We start from the raw sequence: 21,345 nt of genomic DNA, 5'->3' as shown, positions 1-21,345 counted from the left end.
GAAAATAACATAATCACAAAACATCATTGAGGATTATAATTGATAAAAAGGAATTTGTTAACACAAACATTGAACAATGTGTATTCTTGAAAAATAACAAATTTACTGCACAGTATTTTCTTGCTGTACATCTGAAGAAGGGCTTTTGACCGAAACGTATTGAAATGTTTATTTAACAATGAAACATCTATAACTCATTACGTATAAATGTTCAGGCTGTTACACGGACGACTATATCGTTCGCAGCCTTGTTCCACACTCGGGCATCTTTTAGGGTTGCAAAAGACGGGCGCTTCCGCTGCTCTTATGTGAAATACTGTGTGTGTGTGTGTGTGTGTGTGTGTGTGTGTGTGTGTGTGTGTGTGTGTGTGTGTGTGTGTGTGTGTGTGTGTGTGTGTGTGTGTGTGTGTGTGTGTGTGTGTGTGTGTGTGTGTGTGTGTGTGTGTGTGTGTGTGTGTGTGTGTGTCAAGTTTAAAGATTGTATTGTGCAGTTTAGCCCTCTTCGTATGTATGTTACTTAAAATAAGTAGTATTGGAAATAGCAAGCTTTATATAGCTTGTGCTTCTCTTCAGCCCAGAGTTAGTTACACTGTCGGTTAACGTGCTTTAGTTAGATTAGGAACAGTATCAAACTAGGTAATGCTTACAGTATGTTCTCAGCCGAGCTATATTAGAACGCATCTGCTCAAAAGCTGTAACAAAGCTGTCTTTAAAGTAATGTTGCTGGCCTGTTATTTATTGACTGGTCTGCAGATTAACGAGGATTGGTTCTTGAAACATCGCGTTTGGGATTTCAAAACGAATGAATTGTAAATTATTTGGATTTAAGAAAGATCAGATAAGACTGCCATCCACAGAATGTGCCAAACTCTGGGAGTAACTAGTGAGTTATATGTCGCTCCAGCTTTATTTCAGTATCTTTTATCCAACAGGAGGAAGCTAAAGGCAGACATCTCCACTGCCTTCCCTATGCTGTCTGCTGAGCAAATCTCCAAGCTGATTCCTAACAAAGAGGATCTTAATGTGGTGAAAGTCTACACACACAAAGGGGACTCTGTTACACTGTACGTCCTGCATGAAAATCCAATATTCTTTGAAGTGGAAAAAAAGCTTTACCCAACAGGTACTGTACCATACATACATACATACTCACTTTGTGTCTTGTGTGGTCAAGGTTAGCAGAATACTGATCTATAGCAAGATCAGATGCCTTGGACAAATCAATAGCCACCACGCTGGCACCTTCCTGCTCTCCACTGTGGCAGCAGCAGTGGTATGTAGTTTAAAAGGCACAGTTTGAATCGTGAGTGTGTGTGTGTGTGTGTGTGTGTGTGTGTATATATATATATATATATATATATATATATATATATAAAATGTATAAGACAGTGGGCCCGACTCAATTCTCTTTTAACTCAGGTGGGGTGGGGCCGATGTAAGAAAATACCAGTTCCCATTGCATAGTAGTTTAAGCCATTCCAGGTTTTTAGTGAGCTTAATAAGAAGTCATCTAAAGACTTGAATGCCACAAACTGTTTCCCAGGAGAAGGGTTTTTAAGAAAGTACAGTATTGTACAATCAACAGCAAAAAATTCACCTGCTTTTATTTTGGTTAATTATTGATTGTTGTGATACAAATATTGCTGCTCATTCACCCCATTTGTGGCAGGAATCCATATTTTCGTCAAAATGCTTTTTCACAGCTACAAATTTATTGAATTGTGTTCACAGCTTCTGTCAGGTGCTATTGTCTTCTGGCTAGTCTAGTCATTCCTTCCACTTTGCTGAACAGTGATTGGAACTTCAATTCCTCTAACACATGAAGAATATACTAGACTCCTCCTGAAAAAAGGCATAGCAGATCCTCTTTGTTGTTGCTGTCCTGCGCAGTTAAACCCAGAGATTTCCTGCTGCTATTACTTTTATTAATAAACAACCTTTTGCAGGCTGTCTCCAATATCCCTTTCTTCACTCAGAGCGCAGAATGCGTTCCTTGAAATGATTGAAGCTGCAGTGAGATGAAATAATAAATAACGGGCTTAATGATTGATGTCTGTTTTTTTTTTATTAACAAGCTTTTGCATAATGCATTGGGGTTTGCATTGTGTGCTTCTTGTTTTGTTTTTTGTTTTTTTTAATAGCTGTTTGTATGTCCGACACCCAGATGTCTGGTGAAAGAAAATTAGATGCTTTTTCGTTTGTTTTTTATCTCAGTGGTTTCATTCGGTTGAAATAGCTTATGTAATAATCAGAGTATAAATAGTCATTAGCTGTAAACTGTCTGTCCACTATCAAGATGAATCATACTCTAGGATGTCATTTAAGACAGACATCGCAGGCACAATTGCGTCATTTTGTTTTTAAGCAAACTGAACACATTCTGATCATTTTGATATGTGGTCAACAGTGTGGGGCGCCCTGATTGAACTGAGAGCATCATATTCAGATGTGTGGGATTCTATGTACATCAAGAGTATGTCTGCCTTACTCAGTCATGTTTGAACAGATGCGAAGTGCTCTAGTGGTAAGGTTTCAGTTGTTTCAGTTTGGAGGAATACAAATTAAAATCCATATATTTTTTAATTGCATCAAAGAGCAGCTCGCAGCCCCTGCCTATCCTCCAATCAGAATTTATAAAATGACAGCCGTGGTTGCATGTAGGAGACACACTGTGACGTATTCCTTAGTCCCAGCCTACCTTTTAGTTGATGAAAAGCTCCTGAACGCGCATGTGAGCAGCATGGGTAAATCCGTTCCTTTGTTTGGCAGTGTATACCCTGTGGCTGTTCCCGGACCTCTTGCCAGTTTTCACAACATGGCCTGCCGTGTTACAGAAGCTTGCTGGGGGGGCAGGTAAGTAAAGTTCCATGTTTTATAATGAGCTTTGTTAAAATAACCCTGCTGTTGATTTGTGCACATTAAATGCTAGATCAGACAGCTATGCAATGAGTTTTATATCCATCGCTGTACTGTGGTTTATGTGGTGACTAAGAAAAAAAGTTTACAGGTTGATGAGTGGAGAGAATATTAGCTGCGAAAAAAGCCTGTACCGGAACCTAATGAAAAGGAAACGGTATTATTATTATTATTATATTATTATTATTATTATTATTATTGTTGTTGTTGTTGTTGTTTATTTATTTCTTAGCAGACACCCTTATCCAGGGTGACTTGCAATTGATACAAAATGTCACAGTACAAATTATCACATTGCAAAGTATCATATTACAGATAAGAGTAGTTATGAAGTACAATAAAATCAGAAGCAAATAAGATGAAATTCAAATAAGAGCAAAATAAAGACTACAGCAAATAATTACATTTAAGAGCAAGTTTGACTGAGAGCAGTTAACTTATAGTAAAAATATTTGTATGTACGAGTGAAGTCCAGTAAGAGCACGTAGCAAGTACGATAAATAGATGAGAATGATTTGAAATAAGAGAAATTGCAAAAAACATGAATATGGTATGTGTGCCTTGACACATTTCTAGTGGGGAAATGAAACGAAATTCCCTACATTCTGTAGTCGCTATCTTGCCACTGTCCCAAAGCTCCAGGTGGTGCTTTTTAAAAAAAAAAACAAAAAAAAACAACGGGAGTCTTTGCTCATTTTACTTTATAAATAAGTAATTGAAACTAGTGGTGACTTGACCCTTAGCCACTGCAAGCCTGTATATGTCTTCCAAACCAGCTCCCCAGACCCTGCCGTGCTCCAGCATGTTCACAGCAAATGTTGTCTGTGTTTGTCACCAGCTGTTTGATAGACTCCTCAGCCTGCCCCGCTGTTGACCTGCTGTTTCCCATGTGAATGGGGAGGCTGCCCAGTTCCAGGAAATGCTGACCTATAAACAGGGTTTATTTGAGGCAGTAAATATCTTGGGCAGTGTCTGGACCCTGCAGGATCTCGTTGGCATCATGTTGAGGTGCCGGAAAGCATGCTGAGAGGGAAGCAAGTTCCCAGACATAATGAAATGAAAACAGCATCAGTTCTGTAGTCATGCCCATGTGTAGCAGTGACACAGACTGAAACACTTGCGTGGCCGTGGAAAATATCCTACAAAAAATCAATTTAAATAAATAACTCCCCAACCCATCTTACACAGTGCCGTGAAAAAGTATTTTTCGTTCTAGAGGCACATCATGCCACGATTAAAAGAAATTCCTGAAGACCTCTGGAAAAAAAGTTTTTGATGCCTATCAGTCTGGAAAGGGTTACAAAGCTATTTCTAAGGCTCTGGGGCTCTACCAAACCCCAGTCAGAGCCATATTGTCCAAATGGAGAAAGTTTGGGACTCTAGTGAATCTTCCCAGGAGTGGCCGTCCTGCCAAAATCTCTCCAAGAGCAAGGCATAAAATTGTCCAGGAAGTCAAAAAGAACCCTAGAACAACATCCATGGATCTGCAGGCCTCTCTCACCTCAGCTAAGGTCAATGTTCATGATTCCACCATGAGAAAGACACTGGGCAAAAAAATGGGATTCATGGCAGAGTAGCAAGGCGGAAACCACTGCTTACTAAGAAGAACATGAATGTTTGTTTCAAGTTTGCCAAAAAGCACCTGGATGATCCTCAAGAGTTCTGGAACAATGTTCTATGGACAGATGAGTCAAAAGTGAAACTTTTTTGGCCAACATGGTCTGGCGAAAACCAAACACTGCATTCCACAGTAAGAACCTCATACCAACGTTTCAAGCATGGTGATGGTAGTGTCATGATTTGGGGATGCTTTGCTTCATCAGGACCTGGACGACTTACCATCATTGAATGAACCATGAATTCTGCTCTGTATCTGAGAATTCTACAGGAGAATGTCAGGCCATCCGTCCGTGAGCTGAAGCTGCAGTGCAGCTGGGTCATGCAGCAAGACAATGATCCGAAACACACAAGCAAGTCTACATCAGAATGGTTAAAGAACAAGAAATTAAAAGTTTTGGAATGGCCTAGTCAAAGTCCAGACCTAAACCCCATTGAGATGTTGTGGCAGGACCTGAAACAAGCAGTTTATTCTCAAAAACCCACAAATGTCACAGAGTTGAAGCAGTTCTGCATGAAGCAGTGGGCCAAAATTCCTCCACGGCGCTGTGAGAGACTGATCAATAACTACAGGAAGCGTTTGGTTGCAGTTATTGCTGCTAAAGGGGGCGTAACCAGTTATTGAGGTGTTGCATAACTTTAATAAATAAATGAAAAGTATCAAAGTTTTATGTTATTTGTTCACTGTGTCCCTTTTATCTAATATTAGATTTTGGTTGAAGATCTGATAACATTCAGTGTCAGAAATATGCAAAAATGCAGAAAATCAGACAGGGGGGCAAATACTTTTTCACGGTACTGTATGTATTGCTGTCATTTTGTAGGACATTTCCCTATATAAAAGACAAGTGCATTATTGTAAATGTGTATTTTTTTAAACTTATATTTATAAAAGCTACTAGTGGACTACATTTAGAGATTGCTCCTTCAAGATGTTTCAGGTTTACTGGAATGTTTTTGCTCTGTACTCTTTAGTGGCTTGCTCACTGAAGGGAATTTTATTTCCTGTATTTGATAGGAGACGTGGTCTTGTCTGCAGTTTCTAAACTTTTATCTTTTTGTTGTGTCAGATCTCATGTTACCTGGCGTTGTGGTGCCCCCCTCTGGCCTCCCTGGGGTGAAACAGGGTTGTCTTTGTGCCGTCACTGTAGTCAGAAACAAGTAAATAAACTTTTATTTTATCATCATCATCATCATCTTCATCATCCTGGGGACTACTGCATGCATTTTCCCCCTTTGCCACACGCTCAGTAATGCAAGACTTAAGTTTACACTGTGCTGAAATTGTGTTGTTGCAGAGCACCAGTAGGCATTGGCACAGCCACCATGTCCACTGCAGAGATGCTGGGGGCAGGGATGAAGGGCAAAGGACTCTCAGTTTTCCACACCTACATGGACCAGCTGTGGTAAGCTGTGCTGCGGTTCACTGTTTATCTCTCTGTGCATCAGCATCTTGATATTGTTCTGTTTCTCTGCATGCCAGCTGTATTTACACTGAGGTACAGAATTATGAGCCCACTCATTTTAGCCTGTTGATAAAAGGACATTCACCTTTCGCTGTACCGATTGGGTTTTGCAGGTGATCCTTCAAAGGCTTGGCTTTTTGTTTGACAGGTGAGATTCACCATTTTGTAACCTACTGTGTATTCCCGGGATGAAAATAAGACTCCTGTTACATAGCATTGTGACCCATTCCAGGATTTACCACAAGCTTTATTAGCCACAGTGTATAGGTAACAAGCTCAGGTGTGTCTGGTGAAACTCATAGTAAAACCAGGAATGGATCGTACTGTTGTGTAACGGGAGTCTTTATTTCCATCCCGGATTTATTTGACAGGGCATTCGGAGACAAGTCCAGCCCTCCCACCATCGCCCCGTCAGACCCAGAGCCTGCAGAGAGTGAAGAGCACTCAGAGGAGAGTGACGGAGGTGGGGGGGGGGAGGAGGAGGAGGAGAAGGAACCCAGTCCCTCTACAGAAACTGCATCCAAGACCCTGCAGACAACACCACACTGTGCAGAGCCCGAGGAGAAAGCAGGAGAGGGCAGTGAGGAGGCAGAGGAGGATGGAAGGACCCTACAAGGTCAGTACAGCCAGCGTGAAACCTGACTGCTACAAACTCTTTGCACAATTGCTTTGTTATTGCATGCGCAGTTACGCTTTTAACAGTAATTTAATGAAACAGGCGGTTGTAAGGTGAGTATTTACAGTTGCACAACCCTTAGTGGCCATTTCAGAAGCCAGAAATGAACTTTTTACAAGTTGCTGAAAAAGGGCATTCATGCTGAAATAGTAAGAAAAAAAAGGCATTGTAACGAATGATCTGAAGCAAACACGACTAACTGAGAACAAACACAATGGGATACCAATCAGGTTCTGAAAGTGTAGGTGATTAACCTTCATTCCTTTCTCTACAGAGCAGATGGATGAGCTGCTGCTTCAGTGTTTCCTCCACGCTCTGAAAACCAAGGTGAAGAAGTCGGACCTCCCCCTGCTGACCAGTACCTTCCTTCGCAACCACATGTTCTCCTGCTGGTAAAACTCAGTGTACCCCTCCTTGGGCTTGGTGTGTGTTACACAGGGGGAAGTTTCACCGTGACACACGAAAATCTGCTTTTGAACTACAAAACATGAATTATTCAGATGTTACTCTTATGAAATCCTGTAGAATTATTTCTGAATTTATATTAATTAGTTTCCATACGAACATATCTATAGGACTATTAGAAATAACTTAATTTCCATGTCATTTTAACAGTTGTCAGACATCCTCTTTTACAGCCCCAGTGGAAAGCAGCTCGACATCAAGAAATCCAGCTACAAAAAGGTATGTTGGCAGTTTTTGGAACGGGCCGAGTTATTGTCAGTCACCCTGCCTGTGAGTTCATGTCAGTAACCCTGAGTTTGCATTATCTCATAATCCCACAGCTGTCCAAGTTTCTCAAGTGTATGCAGCAGCAGAGGAAGCTGATCCAGGTGAAGGAGCTGAGCAAGGGGGTGGAGAGCATCATAGAGGTGGACTGGAAACACAGAGAGTGAGTCTCTATTTTAAAATCAATTCCCCATTCCAATTCCAACGCATCATTGATCAACATTGCGATTAAGCCGTGTTCTGTTAAAATAAGCTTCTCGCAGTGGCAACAAATGACTTTAATTGAACTCGATTTAAATTGGCTTCAAGTGAAAGCAGTTGAACCATCTTCTTTTCTAAAAACATCAATTCCAATTCCTTCCAAAGGATTTGAATTGGAATTGGAAATTGATTTTAAAAAGCATGAACTGACCCCACCCTTGGGTGTATTGTAGGCTTGAAAGTAGCCGTTGCCACCAGGGCACAAATGCAGCATTGCTGGGAGGACTCGCTGCACAGCGATGTCCAAGTGAACTGCAGCATTCGTTCAGCCTTCCTGCTTATACCAGGAGAATGTGCCCCATGCCAAATCCAACTGGGTCGGCCAGTCCTATCAACATATCAATGATGAATCTGTCTTGAAGTCCTGGATTTTAATAAAGGAATGAGGTCATTGGATTCTTGTGGCCCGAGTTTTAAACTCTCGATACCGAAAGCCCTCGGGGGTAGTTAACATGGGAAACGTTTTCTTGTCTTGCGAAGGATCTGCTCGTTCAGCGCCTCTGAAGGGCCCGTGCTGGAGGAGGCTCCTGTGGAGAGCTGTAGGGATGCAGAGAAGCCGTACCAACCCCCCGAAATCAGCACTCTCTACAGCGTCTCCACCAGACTGCTGCCCCTCTTCCAAGACGCACAGCTGAAGTATGTGTTCAACTGCTAATGATCAATACTCCACAATATGTGCTGCAGGGATTGAAAGACACCCATTGCATGGGGAATGCTGGCATGGATCAAACTGCTATGCAATGGTAGATTGATTTCCGTTCCGTGGCTTTCCTGTGTTGTTATCCTGTTGGAAGACTCAACCCTAGTAAATGAATATTAGTAGTGCATAGACCCTGCTAGCTTACTGTAAGTTGGCAATTATCCCCAAGTTTTGTTGCTGTTGTACATATGCCCAATTTAAATAAGGGCTTTGCTTTTTGATACAGAAAAGGGGCCGTTCTCACTGCAGCTGAAGTACGAACCATCATCACAAACTACGTAAAAAACAACGAGCTTGTTGATGAAATAAACAAAAAGTAAGTTACATGCATGATTTTTTTTTTCAAATTGAACATTAGCTGACTTTTTCCCCCCAAGTCAGCTTGGGTTTAGGGTGATGAAAGTTTTAAGAAGTAATTTAGCAATCACACAGAACTGTGACCCCAGCAATGAGCTGCAGTGAACCACAGTGAAGGCATTTCACTGAGTGTGATTGTCCTCATTCTTGAAGTGCTGTGTCTGTATGTAAGGTGGTAAAATGAAGACGAATCTCACTTTTTTTTTCCCAATCTTCACAGCTATGTGACAATAAACCCCATCCTCTGTGATTCTCTTCTGGACAAACAAGAATATCAGGAAATTGAAAAACTCAAATGGGACGATCTTTTCAACAGGTAAAACATTTCCAACTTTTAATAGGAATTTTTATTTATTTATTTTTTGCAAATCTCAAAGCTATAAATACAAAAAAGACTATTTGTATTTGTGCACATTTCGTTGTTGTTGCATGTAGCATTTTTCAAAATGTCAAGTAAGCCTCAATAGCTGTCAAGAGGACTCCCCTGCCCTGTTTGAAAGGGTGAATGTCCTTTGTGTGTGCTGCAGGTGCCTGACTAGAATGCAGCATTGCCATCAGCTCCTGTTCCCAGGCCAGGAGCCCATTATCAGGAAGGGGCACATTGAACCCATAGACATCACTGTTGCATCCAGAGGCTCTAACAAAAAGGTACTGCAGGGCATCCCCCAACTCGGACACTATTGTTCATGTTAGTTGTCTCTGTTTCTCTTTGCAAGCAAAGAGGAACGAATTCAGGTTAGTTTGATGTGTGGTACAGATAGTCCACAGGCTGTGATCGGCAAAATACGTGATATTGCCTGTGATGCCTGACGAATGGGACACCCTGTATTCAAAACACTTCGAACCCTACCCAGTCACATTACTCCTTTCACTTTTAAACGACCTAGAGCAGGGTTTCCCAGCTCTGGTCCTGAGAACCCCCTGTGTCTTCTGGTTTTCATCCGAACTGAGCTCTCAATTACTTAACTAGACCCTTAATTGAACTGATAATTTGCTTAATTAGACTTTTTTTTAATTATCTCAGCTAAAAAGTTTGAAAAGCAGAGTTCCAGTTCCTTATAAAATGTTATAGCTAGCTTGAAATCTGCAACTGTTTAAGGTATAATTAAGCTAATTATTAGTTCAATTAAGGGTTTAGTTGGAATGAGAGACACACAGGGTCCCCAAGGGTTGGTTTGAGTTTGAGTCGGTCCAGGGTTTATTGTGATCTTGTAAACTAGCCCCCCCCCCCCCCCCCCCCCCCCCCCCCCCCCCCCCCAAAATTCCTCGGAAACACATCCTGGGACTCGATAAAGCACCGAAGCCTGGGAAAAAGAAGTGAGGGCATTGTGCTGCATCCTCACAGGCCACACAGCACTGAGATCTGGACATTGTAAACAAAACGGTTAGAATATGGGTGTACTGAAACTCCCAAACTAAAATCTAGAATTCTCTTCATGAACACTCCACACACCATAAATACAAAACAAGAGAATGAAAATATGGGACTTTATTATTATTTTTTCCTTGGTTGTACAGCTTTTTTTTTTTTTTTTTTTTTTTTTTACAGTATTTCCTGTAAAACCAAAGAAAAACAAGAATATTAACATTTTAAGCTCAAAATAAATTACACACGTTTGTCAAGGTCCCAGAACAGCATTTGGTTTGCATTTGGACATTCATCTGATGTTTTTTTTCTTTACAGCTTGTAATGAGTTTTATTTGTACAGTTACACCAAGCAACACAAAACAGAAAAGGCACGGCTGCAGTAAGAACTAAGGCTGTAAACCCTTAAAAGTAAGGCTGTATTTTTTTCAAGGTTATCACACATTTCACAATGTTTGTGAAATTTACCCATTGCCGTATAATGTGTAGTTCCTGTGAAAATTCCCATTTCTGAAAGAGTAAATATACTTTTTTTTATTTTTTAGCACTTAAAAATAAATACAGCAAACGTTTGCCTGATTGATTGCATTTCCCGTCACACTGCGTTTAGGAACCTGGCAGCCGTTAGTTTGCTTCCAGTTAATGATTGAACACACACTGCACAGAGCTGCACGATTTCTTTAAAATGTCTTCAACGAAAAAGACACCAGCTGCATCAAAGATGGGAAATATTTCTTCTGGAGAAAGCTCGCTCTGTCCAGTAGAAGGGGACATTTCACGAGTCTGCTCTTATTTTCACACGTATTTATATTTTTTATTTTGTTTGATAATTGCTGTTGAAAAATAAAACGTCTTCAAAAGGTGGACATAAAACTGTTACTGTTTTTCGGGAATGCAAATACTTTGGAACATTTGTTGATAACTCGAGAGAAAAAATGATCAAGATCAAATGTGCTGTTTTTCTGCTTTAATAAATACGCTTAAATTGTGATATATTGTGAAATATCTAGTGCTGTTTTTAGTCCATGAAATGGTGTGACATAAGCAAATTTTTTTACCGTGAAAGAAATGCAGCCCAGCTTAAAAGGAGGGGGTACGAAACATCTACCCAAGCATGTACTGTACTATTAGGAAAATAACTTTAAACATGATTTACAGCATTCTGATCTTTTGTACATCCATGTGCTTTTAATACTGCATTTGAAAATGAATAGAACATCTGAAACAGGTTCAAAGATATAATACTAAACATGTACTAGTATTCATGAGATAAAGGGCTGTTTACAGAAAGGACGAGAATGTTTAATCCATTAAAAGCAGATTACTCTTGCGTGCCAAGCTTGCAAACTTGAAACATACACAGAAGCGTCAAAAAAAAAAAAAAAAAATCCCTTTCCTGTGTGGTACTGAGAGGCAGGACAGTGTGTAGAAAGGCAATTCCTGGTCTAGTTGTACGATCATAGGGCTTAAAAAATGAAATTCAATAAAAACTAGTGCTGGGACAAACATTGCCTGTTAGTCATCATGTAATTTCATGTTCAGAACGTAATATTTATACATGACGATATGGGCAAGCGCTTCTCATTTATTCAAGGTAACTTGATGGGGGGGGGGGGGTATTGGATTTGTTTTATTCTGAGAGATCCCTTTACTGTGTAATTTGTCCCAGCACTCTGGTTTCCAAGGCTGTGGATTAGAATCTGTTTAGCTACTCACTAAACAGGGCTGCCAGCGACAGACACTATACAAGCCTCGTACTGTTTTATATATTATGGACCACAGTGCAGTGTTTAAACGTTATCATTCTTAATTAGGCACCGGGGGTATGCATGAAACACCTACAGGCACTGACTCTGGATGAACAGTGTTTGTATGTTGGATTAGTGCGGCAGTTAACTCGTTGATATTCACAGTCACTTCAGCTTGGACATATCCATTGTTATCCTTGAATACTGTATCGCAGAGAGGGTATTACAGAACCTAATAATGCCCATGCAGTTTGGGTTTTGGTTTAATCACGAACGGCTTAAATGTGGCAGCGGTAAAATACTGCAGTGCTTCTGGTGTTGTCTTTTTTCTTCCTGTGATTCACAGTACTTCGTACTCGTGGCCAAACCTAGAAACGGCCATGAACTGAGTAAGTGCTTAAAGAAGCACGGCCCCCCAGCCTTGTGTCGAGCGATCAATATTTTGTGCTAGACAGAAAGCAACATTTAAGGAATCTGAACTTCATTTGGTTATCATGCCTTTTAATCTCGTTCAAACCTCCAAATCTTGCACAAGAAACACACAGCCGGTTTGCGCACAGATCAAAAGGATCCATTCAGCTAAGCAAGGCAAACCAGACATGGATTTGTCCAATCAGTGAATTACTGTGACTCCACAACAGCCTCTCAATACTATGTATAACCATGACATCATGCAATTGTAACATTTTTAGGCAGCACACCTAATATTCTACTTCTTAAACTTGAGTTCCTCAGAAGATCGGAGGAGAAACAGACTCACAAACCTACAGTAGAGCACCGTATTATTGTTAAGTCTGTGTCATCCTGGCCTTTTCCATTCTCAGCCTCAGGGATTTGGGTAAGCCAGTGGAAATTGTGGGATTTTACTGGCTATACCAGATATACCATGCTCCATTTAGGATAGCCTTCTATAATCGATATCCAAAGCATTAAAAGCCTTTAAAAATGATTGTTAGTTTAAAACAAAGACTTCTGTCTCCCCATCGCACAACAGTGGCAGAGTCATGCAAACGTAACCCAGCGTAATCATAAAACATGCTAAGTAGCACTTGTAGCAGTAGCAGCAGCAGCATTGTACACGGTCTATCCAGAGACCATCAATATATAATCCTAGGGTGGTCCTAACTGGCACAGTCCCGCCAGCACGTGGGCACGTTTAAAAGTACGCTTCCAACCTCTTCTGGCTTTTACCTTCAGTTTCCCTCGCAAAAAGACCGGCCGAAAGTGTCCTGAGTGGAACGTTTTCAAATGAACGTCTATTCTGGTTTCTTTCTGGTCTCTAGTTTTCACTTATCCAGGCTTCTCTCCTGCCTCTTTTAAAGCCTGTTCCAGTTTTTGTCGATACAAAACGTATTTCTTTTGCACCTGCTTGATCCTGTCCTGTTCCTCTTTCTCGAGTATCGTCAGGAAGTTTTGCAGCTCTGGGACTGAGAAGGCATGCCACTGCGTGGGGGAAAGAGAAAAGAGAAGAGAAGAGATGAGCATTCCAGCAAATTAACTACAGCAAAGAAAAAACTGCACATATTCACTTCTAGTTCAGCGTGAGTTTACAGTTGTTTCAGGACTGACCTCCACGTCCGACGTCTCGTTTTCTTTCAGTACGAAAGTCAGCAGGTCAGCGTCAGGGCCAGTCAGCAGCCTCAGCAACAGCGGGTGATCTGAGACTGGCAGCTTCTGAAAGAGATCTGGAGGAAAGACACAGCCAGACACGCATTACGAACCCGTAGCCTCCGTGCATTAGAATAGTGAGCCTACTGTTATTCATTTAGGGCTTTCAAAGTGAGTTCAGCTGCAATGAAAACGCAGTACACCTTGTAAACTGTAGCTTAGCACATTTTTATGATCAAATAATGATCTACTCAATGGTGCACAACTGTGGCTTTCAGGATTCAATCCAGCCAGGGCCCCTTCTTCCAATAAGGTCCTAAATGAGTTAACTGACTGTTTAGGTTCAGCATTTATAGCCTGGTTGGAACAAAGACCTGAATTATAATTATAATGATAGTCATACTCTGACCTTGGCCATCGCGGTGCGTCTGCCGGTAAAGTGCAAATTTCTTGGGGTGGTCGATGACCATGAACTTCTTGAGCAGGCCCTGGATGACCTCGCTCACTGTCGTCGTGCTGCTGATGTGCAGCTGCTTGACCGCGTCCAGGGGCAGGTAGAAGGAGGTCCTCTTGTCCAAGCCTGGGGTCTGGTTGTCCCCTGTGGGATGCACCTCTGCCGGGACAGTCACCGGCCGCCGCAGCTTCAGGTTCACCTTGATGAACCCGGTGTAGATTCCATCCTCACCCTGCCAAACACAACACAGACCCTCACTCAGTCCCTTTACTGATCTGCAGCTCAACCAGGCCAGTGATGCACAGTGACAATAACAATCAATGCATACAAATATACAAGGGCATGCTGGATGAGTTTCTCAGGGACTTCCTTTGCTGTTTTATGTTGAACCATTTCATACCTGTAACAGGAGTAAACTCAAAAAAAAAAAGAACAAATATTGATACACAACATGCTTTTACTTGTATCCATTGGGACAAACTGCTACCACAAGTACATTGCAGAGAGTTGTTATGACATACTAATAATATTCTGTGGCCAAAATTCAACATAAAAAGTGAAGCTTTTTTTTTTTTTCCTTTTTTTGTTTCCGTGGCTCTGTATATGCAGAGTGCATTGCTCTGTTCTCTAACCTCTCCGGCACACTCCACCAGGCAGTCCGTATTATAAAAAGGTAGCCACATGCAACACTTGCCTCCTGGGATCAGTCAGTCATTGGGAGCCATGTGTGAGATCCAAGGGTTGTGTGAGTCTGTGCAGTAGCAGCACAGCATTACCCTGCTTTAATCCACCTTGTCAAAATAAATCACTGCTTTAAACACACATATTAAGACTCTTTGCGTGGTTTCCTCTGCATAAACTTCATTCTGTTGACAGCTTCCATACAGGCTAAGCAAAATCCAGTTCAGATCTGAAGAACCTAGCACCTTCCCCAGATTTGACTTACAGTCCCTATTCATTATACAGAAGTGTGATCATCCCTACTTATTATACACAAGTGTGCACTGAAGCGGGCTCGCTAATGCAGTGAATGCTGTTTTTCTTACCAGTTTCATTCCAAAGCAGTCCGACACTTTGGAGTTGTACTCCTCTATCTTCCTCTTGATCTCCTCCTCTGAAAGGACCTTTGGTTTTTCTTCCTGTTGTTGTGGTTGTCGGGGCTGTGGTTGTGTGACATTCTGAAACACGGCACACAGAAAGGCACTTTATTAAACCCCATCATCACACCCACACCGGGGTATGCACTCCTGTCATGGACAGACAGAGAGCAGTGACGAGGAATGCTGTGCACTCCTGTCATGGACAGACAGAGCAGTGACAAGGAATGCTGTGCACTCCTGTCATGGACAGACAGAGCAGTGACAAGGAATGCTGTGCACTCCTGTCATGGACAGACAGAGCAGTGACGAGGAATGCTGTGCACAGTTTCCATTGCATGTTTGTGGCTCGTTTAAATCTAATGTACTGTGGATACAATACAACACAATGCAATACAGTAATACTGTAGAAAGATGCCCTTCTATGTCAATCATCCCGTGGCGGACTTTACAATACAAACAACAAAAACTCTGCATCTTAACTATAACACTTTGGATAAAATCCTTTACAATATTATTATTGTGTTAAAATGGACCAGCAGCACAAGCAACATGTTAGAGGCATTGTCTCTCTCTCTCTCTCTCTCAATATGGACACTTGTCCTGTCTTGCATTGTGTTGTACTGCATCTTGCAGTGCCAACATTAACATGAAGCAGTTAAAATGGACCAGCAGCACATGCAACATGTTAGAGGCATTGTCTCTCTCTCTCTCAATATGGGCACTTGTCCTGTCTTGCATTGTGTTGTACTGCATCTTGCAGTGCCAACATTAACATGAAGCAGAGTTCATAGCACTGCTTATATATATATATAAATCCTGAAAGACTGCATGGCTTTCTCTTTCCTTCTGGTATAACAGACCACCACCTGGACTGCACTTACAGTAAGGACCACTAGGGGGTGTGCAACCACTCTTGAGAAATTCAGCTTTTAGAAGCAGAAAAAGGACATTTTAACTGTGCCAGTTAGAAAGCAGGCAATAGGATCTCCTTAACAGAAACAAAGGTAGCATTAGCGTACATGCACGCTGTAATATAATACACATAGTAAGGGTCTCTTTAATGCAACATTACAGTACTGCAGCAGAGCCTTTGTATTTCCTGGGTTATTTTTCCTCAGAATTGAAACACAATGTGACCACATCCTCCGAGTGAGATACATGTTATAACAAGAGTTAATTAGACACATTTATTTCTGAACTCTGGTACCTTCAGCATGTGAAAACGCCACTGCTGTTAAATATGCCGGCGGGTGGCTGTCGTACAGTAAACCGCCTGCACGAACTTCCACCGTCTTCATGTTCAAATGAACACGGGAACAAACCCCAAAGCTGAGCCATCCGCTTTGCCGACATTCTGTGCAACAGCCCGTCTCCTAGACAACTAAATCAAACTTCGTAAAACTGCTGCTAAACCCAAGCTGATTAGGCCCAGGTTTTTTTTTTTTTTTTGCAAAATCAGATGAGAGTGGAGGGAAAGGATCTTCTGTCTTGCATTTGTTCCCTTGCCTTATTAGCAGTGCAATGTGTTTACCTGGTGTGGGAAAAGTACCTGTAAACCTCATAGAGTGCTTTCTTTATTGTTAAAATGTGGATTTGGAGGTTGAAAACCTCTGTTTATTCCTTGTATTACCGACTACAATTTTCTCCAGTGCACCACCTTTTGTTAGGGAAGTTGACATAAAAATCAGAGCTGTACATTCCCCAGTATATGGTAAGGGCGTTTAACTGCTTTCCACACAGCCGGTGAGGAATCATTTTCTATTGATCTCGTTTTGTTGAGGTGGTAAAAAAAAAATGGGGTCGCTAAACTTAAAAAAAATAATAATCTGCAGTCATGAAAACACAGATTGATGCCTTGAACAGAAACAACAACAACAAAACTAAACTAACTGGTTATCTACTGGAACTGCTACACAGTGTCTGGCTGTAAAATCCACGTGCATTTCCGATAGTGTCTACTGGTCTATTAACTGGAAAGAGCTCTAACAGGACCACTCAACACTGCAGAATGCTTACAGTGCATGTCAAAGTAATTGCCTCTGCTCACTAATGCAGATTATTTTGCCAATCTGCTTTTAGATGCATCAAATGATCAAATACTATATACAATCGGCCATATATGCAGTGTAATGCAAACTATGATTCATTTAACAGAATGAGCACTGATGGGTTGAATGGCCTGCTCTCGTTTTGTCATTTTTTTTATCTTCTAAAGTCCCATTGAGAGGAAAAAAAACGTGGAAAATGTGGTCAAAATCACATCTCCTTTAACATGATATCGTTTACCTTTAATGCATCTGTTTCTCTTAAAGGGGAATGGTGCGTCAATATAAGTGCTGGTTTCCTGGAACCTGTGCCCACACCTTCTTCAAGAAGTGATCGAGGACATTGCTTCATAGCAGCAGCAGCAGCAGCACTGTGCACAAGATGCGTGTGCAATACAGGAAAGTGCGATCAGAGGCATTACAAAACAGCACTGGTGAAACCGAGAACTTGGTGTGATAGCAGAAGGTACAGACATCCTGAAAACTGAACAAAAACCCACACTTAATGATGCCACAGTATGACACGGTCTAGTGCGAAGGACACCTTAAAGCCTGCTAATGGAATCGAGCCATTAGTGGCGCTTAGTCACTCATCACCCTGGTGTTTTTTCAACGATAATTGGACTTTCTAAAAACGTTTCTACTAGATCATTAAACCACAACATGTACTGTAACCTTTTCACTTAGCCATGTTTTTCTGTTATATATTTGATTTTATTATCTCTTATACAGGAGCACATAAGCTTATCCCCAAAAAACATGCAAAATACATTCCTTTTATAAAAAGTAAGACACAATAAGATCTTGCAGAGTCAGATATGAATTGTTACTTTAATTTCAAGCTTCCGAATGAAGAAATTCTACTACTAAAATAGTGTGCCTGCTGCCTTTATTGAGTGGAACAGAAGGGATTGAAACAGAAGTAAATACAGGGAGACTAATTCAGCTAATGCCTGTTCTACTTGCTCAAGCAGGAGAGTCCAATTCAAATAGAAACCCTTGAACACATTTAAAAAAAAAAACAGACCTAATTCTGAAGTTATTTAAATGGGACATTAAGCCCTATAATCTGGCTATCTTAAACAGCAATGTAATGTGTTTGGACCTTGATAGCGCAGTACCATACTTTAGATTCAGCTCAGGAGTCTAGAGTAGAGCTACAGTGCTGCTCCCAAGGTGCAGAAATCACTTGTAAAGACTAATGAACTGCAAAGGAGCAAAGTGAAATGGAAAATGAGATAAAGCCTTCAAAACGCCGACAACACTAGGCAGCCTGTGCCAGCTGTCCTCTTTTTCCATCGAGAAATGTAAATGTTGTTAATCCAATGTTAAATGTTTACAGTCAGCAGTGTGGAATATAACAAGACTCACACTGCATAGCGTTGGTGGAGTCTCGGCAGGTTTTAGGAGTTTTACTGGACAGAACCCAGGCTTGTCATAAAACCTGGACTTGTTCAAACTGCTACGCAATGGGAGTCAAACCCCACAGTATAAACAAGGTGCCTGACACACAGCCTGCAGAATATGCAGGGGGATCATCTTGATATGCAACTTTGTTGCAGGAGAGCAGGTCTTGGGACTCTGCAGTGGGGAAATGGAGTGATGTTCTCCTGGACCAAAGTGTCACCCAGAAGGTCCTCTTCCCAGCCATCTCCAGACACTAGAGGACAGTGACTCAATGAGGGCACCCTGATGCCAAGAAGAGCAAACAGGCGTGTTGACCTTTTCAAATTCCATTCAGACTGCCTTGTTCATTTATAGTGTGGCAAGTAGCTGTATGTAAGTCGCTCCCGACACGCTGCCATGTCACACAACACCTGACATTAAGTAGTAGATGTGAATAACTCCCATCTCAGCCAGCGCTCTGACACTGGCTGTATACAGTTCTGCTCCCCAGGGCTAGGCTGGTGTGGGACATTTTTTGAATAAATGCAGAGAGAGAGAGGGAGAGGGAGGAGAGAGAGCCAGCCTCCTTGTGCCAACGCTTCAATTGATCTTTTATGTAAGTCAAATAGATTTTTAAAGGGAAGAGAACAGAAACGAACAAAAAGGAAATAAAATGGGTTGCAAGTAGCTTTTCAGCTTTTGTTAACTGTCAAGCTGTTCAAAAGATCCAGTGTTTTCATGTTGTGCTGCTGTACAGTAGCACATTGATCAGCCAGGAACAAAGGCTTTGACAGTAAGACTATTGGATAAGAGACTGTGGTGTGTTTCTACATGCTTCTGAGCATCTTCAATGGGGTGAACTACTGTAAAAATAATGTAAAGCCTTTTCATTTAGTTAATTATTGAATGCTAATGAAAGGCGGTTAATAAACAGATAACTATATTTTTCATATTAATAAATTATTGATTTATCCCCATAAGGCATAAGGTTCCCACATTTTTTTTAGAGTGTTATTCTACAGAAAAGAGCAAAAGACTTCCAGATCTGAAAACTAGAGAGCCTTGATTAGGACAGTCTTAAGCCAGTACATGTATGCTCATGCAATTGTGTAAATGTTGGCAGATTCAACGTTGTGCTGGATTCCACTCAAATGCAATCAAAAAGGAGACCAGTGTCCAGACTCGGTTTTCTTGAAATACATTGAGAAGGACTGTGTAACAGCCAGCTCCCATTGCAAAAAGGCAAGCGCCTCATGGGGAATAAATACAAATAAGTTAACGAAAAAATAAGCAGAAGGCATAACTCAATTAGTTTTTTAAATAGCTCATGTCTGCAAATAATGACTAACCCAGTCAATGTTTTCACTTTTCTTCAGCTTAGCTAAACTGTGCACACACTCACTACGATACGCTCAATACAGCCTCAACCCTAAAAAGGAAAACAGCACATCAATATACAATCACGACATTTCTAGACTCGATACAATGATCAAACTTCTAAATAACCTCAGCTATAAAATGTAATGAACGGCTGAGAGAATTAGATTTGGGCTTGTCTGATGGAACGGCGCAATTAGAACTATCCCCTAATTGCTTATTTACAGACAGCCTAGTGTTGATGTTTTCTTGGAACTTTCTTTATTCATGTTAAAGGTGAAGTAATTACCAGGGGTGTACTGATGCTAGTACTTTCCTTTAAGAAGTTTTTTTATAGGCAGGCATTAAATAAATCCTAAGTTATGGCCTCAGTACAGCAGTAAAAATGTCAGCGCCCTGGAAGCAAGGAAAATTCGCTTCCAGTCGGTTTTTAAGACACTTAGTGCAGAAGTTAATTACGGATTGTAAAGGTGAGGGAAGGACAGCTTAATGAACAGATTTATTGAATACCTGCCGATAAGGGAGAGCAAGGGAGAGCAGCTCTCTAATCAAGTTGGCGCGCAGGTATCAGAGCCCCCCGATGCAACGTGTGTACGAGACAGGGGGCCCCTTTGCTGTCAAAACAGTTCCAGCAAAGAAAACAGATGGACTGGACCAGCATGGAAGAAATAAAAATTGCGTTGAAGCAGCAAATACATGCATTTTAAAGCCCTAGGAGCTACACCCTTTTTGTCATTAGCAAAGCAGGGAAAAGGTTAAGATTAACGCCGGAGTCATTTTAAAAGAAACCAAGCCCTGAAAGACTACATTAAAAAAATAACTCTTATTAAAAGATGTTGATGACAGGAGAGGTAACTTCAGCATTGTTCTTTGGAACCATTTCTGAGGAACCCTCTTGGGTGGAAACCTCAAAACCAGAGTAGCTCAGGTCACTGGAAAGTGCTGATCAGAGGAGATCTCACAGCAGTCAGGCCACACTGTACAGTGTCTAAGCACACACTCTCAACAGAACTGGGACAAAGTTTGAGGAGCATTGCAACACGATTGGGGGAGTAAACTTATACAAAGCTGAAGTGCTTTGGCTTGACATGGGTTTATAAAATGCCTGTTTATTTATGCACAGCCCTTAAAACTAATGTGTATCAACCTAGAGAAATCTACGGTAAAACAATGGAAAACATAAACTGATTAAATCCTGGAATCTACAGGCTTTTTTCTTTTCTCTAGGGAACTCTACAGATTCTGTTTTCATGAGATCAAATATCGGATAAAGATCATCTGTATACAAACCTATAGTGAGTGCGAGTGATCTATGCATTGTGTTAAAGACCCTGCATACAGTACAAGGGTTGTTTTAAAACTGTATTTTAAATCATCTTTTAACATCGCACTGCACAAACTTTTGAAAAAAAAAAACAACTTCAATTGAAGAGCTGTGCATATGACTATTGTAAACGTCTCTGTTAGAGCATGAGCAGCAGCTTTTAAACTGTCCTGTATAAGAGGAGAGGTCACAAGAAACAGATCCGGATCTGGTTT

The 21,345-nt window shown here is 41.2% G+C and overlaps 2 protein-coding genes across 12 annotated transcripts in view; one reads left to right on the top strand and one right to left on the bottom strand.

Annotated features, from left to right (window-relative positions):
• Positions 1 to 464: 464 nt before the first annotated feature.
• Positions 465 to 21,075, top strand: LOC121304687 (eukaryotic translation initiation factor 2D-like). Of its 9 annotated transcripts, none has more exons than XM_041235963.1 (14): positions 465 to 1,123; positions 2,770 to 2,853; positions 5,604 to 5,694; positions 5,832 to 5,939; positions 6,371 to 6,615; positions 6,950 to 7,067; positions 7,314 to 7,359; positions 7,461 to 7,567; positions 8,146 to 8,301; positions 8,592 to 8,681; positions 8,943 to 9,038; positions 9,250 to 9,370; positions 10,407 to 10,499; positions 17,311 to 17,393. In XM_041235963.1, the coding sequence occupies exons 1-13, from the start codon at positions 859 to 861 to the stop codon at positions 10,479 to 10,481; spliced, it is 1,602 nt and encodes a 533-aa protein (XP_041091897.1). In that variant the 5' UTR covers positions 465 to 858; the 3' UTR covers positions 10,482 to 10,499; positions 17,311 to 17,393. The 9 variants fall into 9 exon arrangements, with proteins under 9 accessions (XP_041091897.1, XP_041091895.1, XP_041091899.1 ...); XM_041235961.1 differs by lacking the exon at positions 17,311 to 17,393 and adding an exon at positions 10,634 to 11,438; XM_041235965.1 differs by lacking the exon at positions 17,311 to 17,393 and having other exon boundaries at positions 465 to 636; positions 933 to 1,123; positions 10,407 to 10,577.
• Positions 11,531 to 21,345, bottom strand: part of LOC121304686 (ras association domain-containing protein 5-like) — a 38,150-nt gene continuing 28,335 nt past the window's right edge. For all 3 annotated transcript variants that reach the window (XM_041235958.1, XM_041235959.1, XM_041235960.1), the window contains 4 exons: positions 14,945 to 15,076; positions 13,854 to 14,130; positions 13,406 to 13,521; positions 11,531 to 13,279 (listed from right to left, as the gene is read on the bottom strand). In XM_041235958.1, coding sequence (XP_041091892.1) covers positions 13,127 to 13,279; positions 13,406 to 13,521; positions 13,854 to 14,130; positions 14,945 to 15,076 — 678 coding nt within the window. In that variant the 3' untranslated portion in view covers positions 11,531 to 13,126. The remainder of the gene's footprint in view (positions 13,280 to 13,405; positions 13,522 to 13,853; positions 14,131 to 14,944; positions 15,077 to 21,345) is intronic.

Source organism: Polyodon spathula, chromosome 39 (assembly GCF_017654505.1).
Source record: "Polyodon spathula isolate WHYD16114869_AA chromosome 39, ASM1765450v1, whole genome shotgun sequence".
NCBI lineage: Eukaryota > Metazoa > Chordata > Actinopteri > Acipenseriformes > Polyodontidae > Polyodon > Polyodon spathula.
This window is presented reverse-complemented; position numbering and strand designations above follow the sequence as displayed.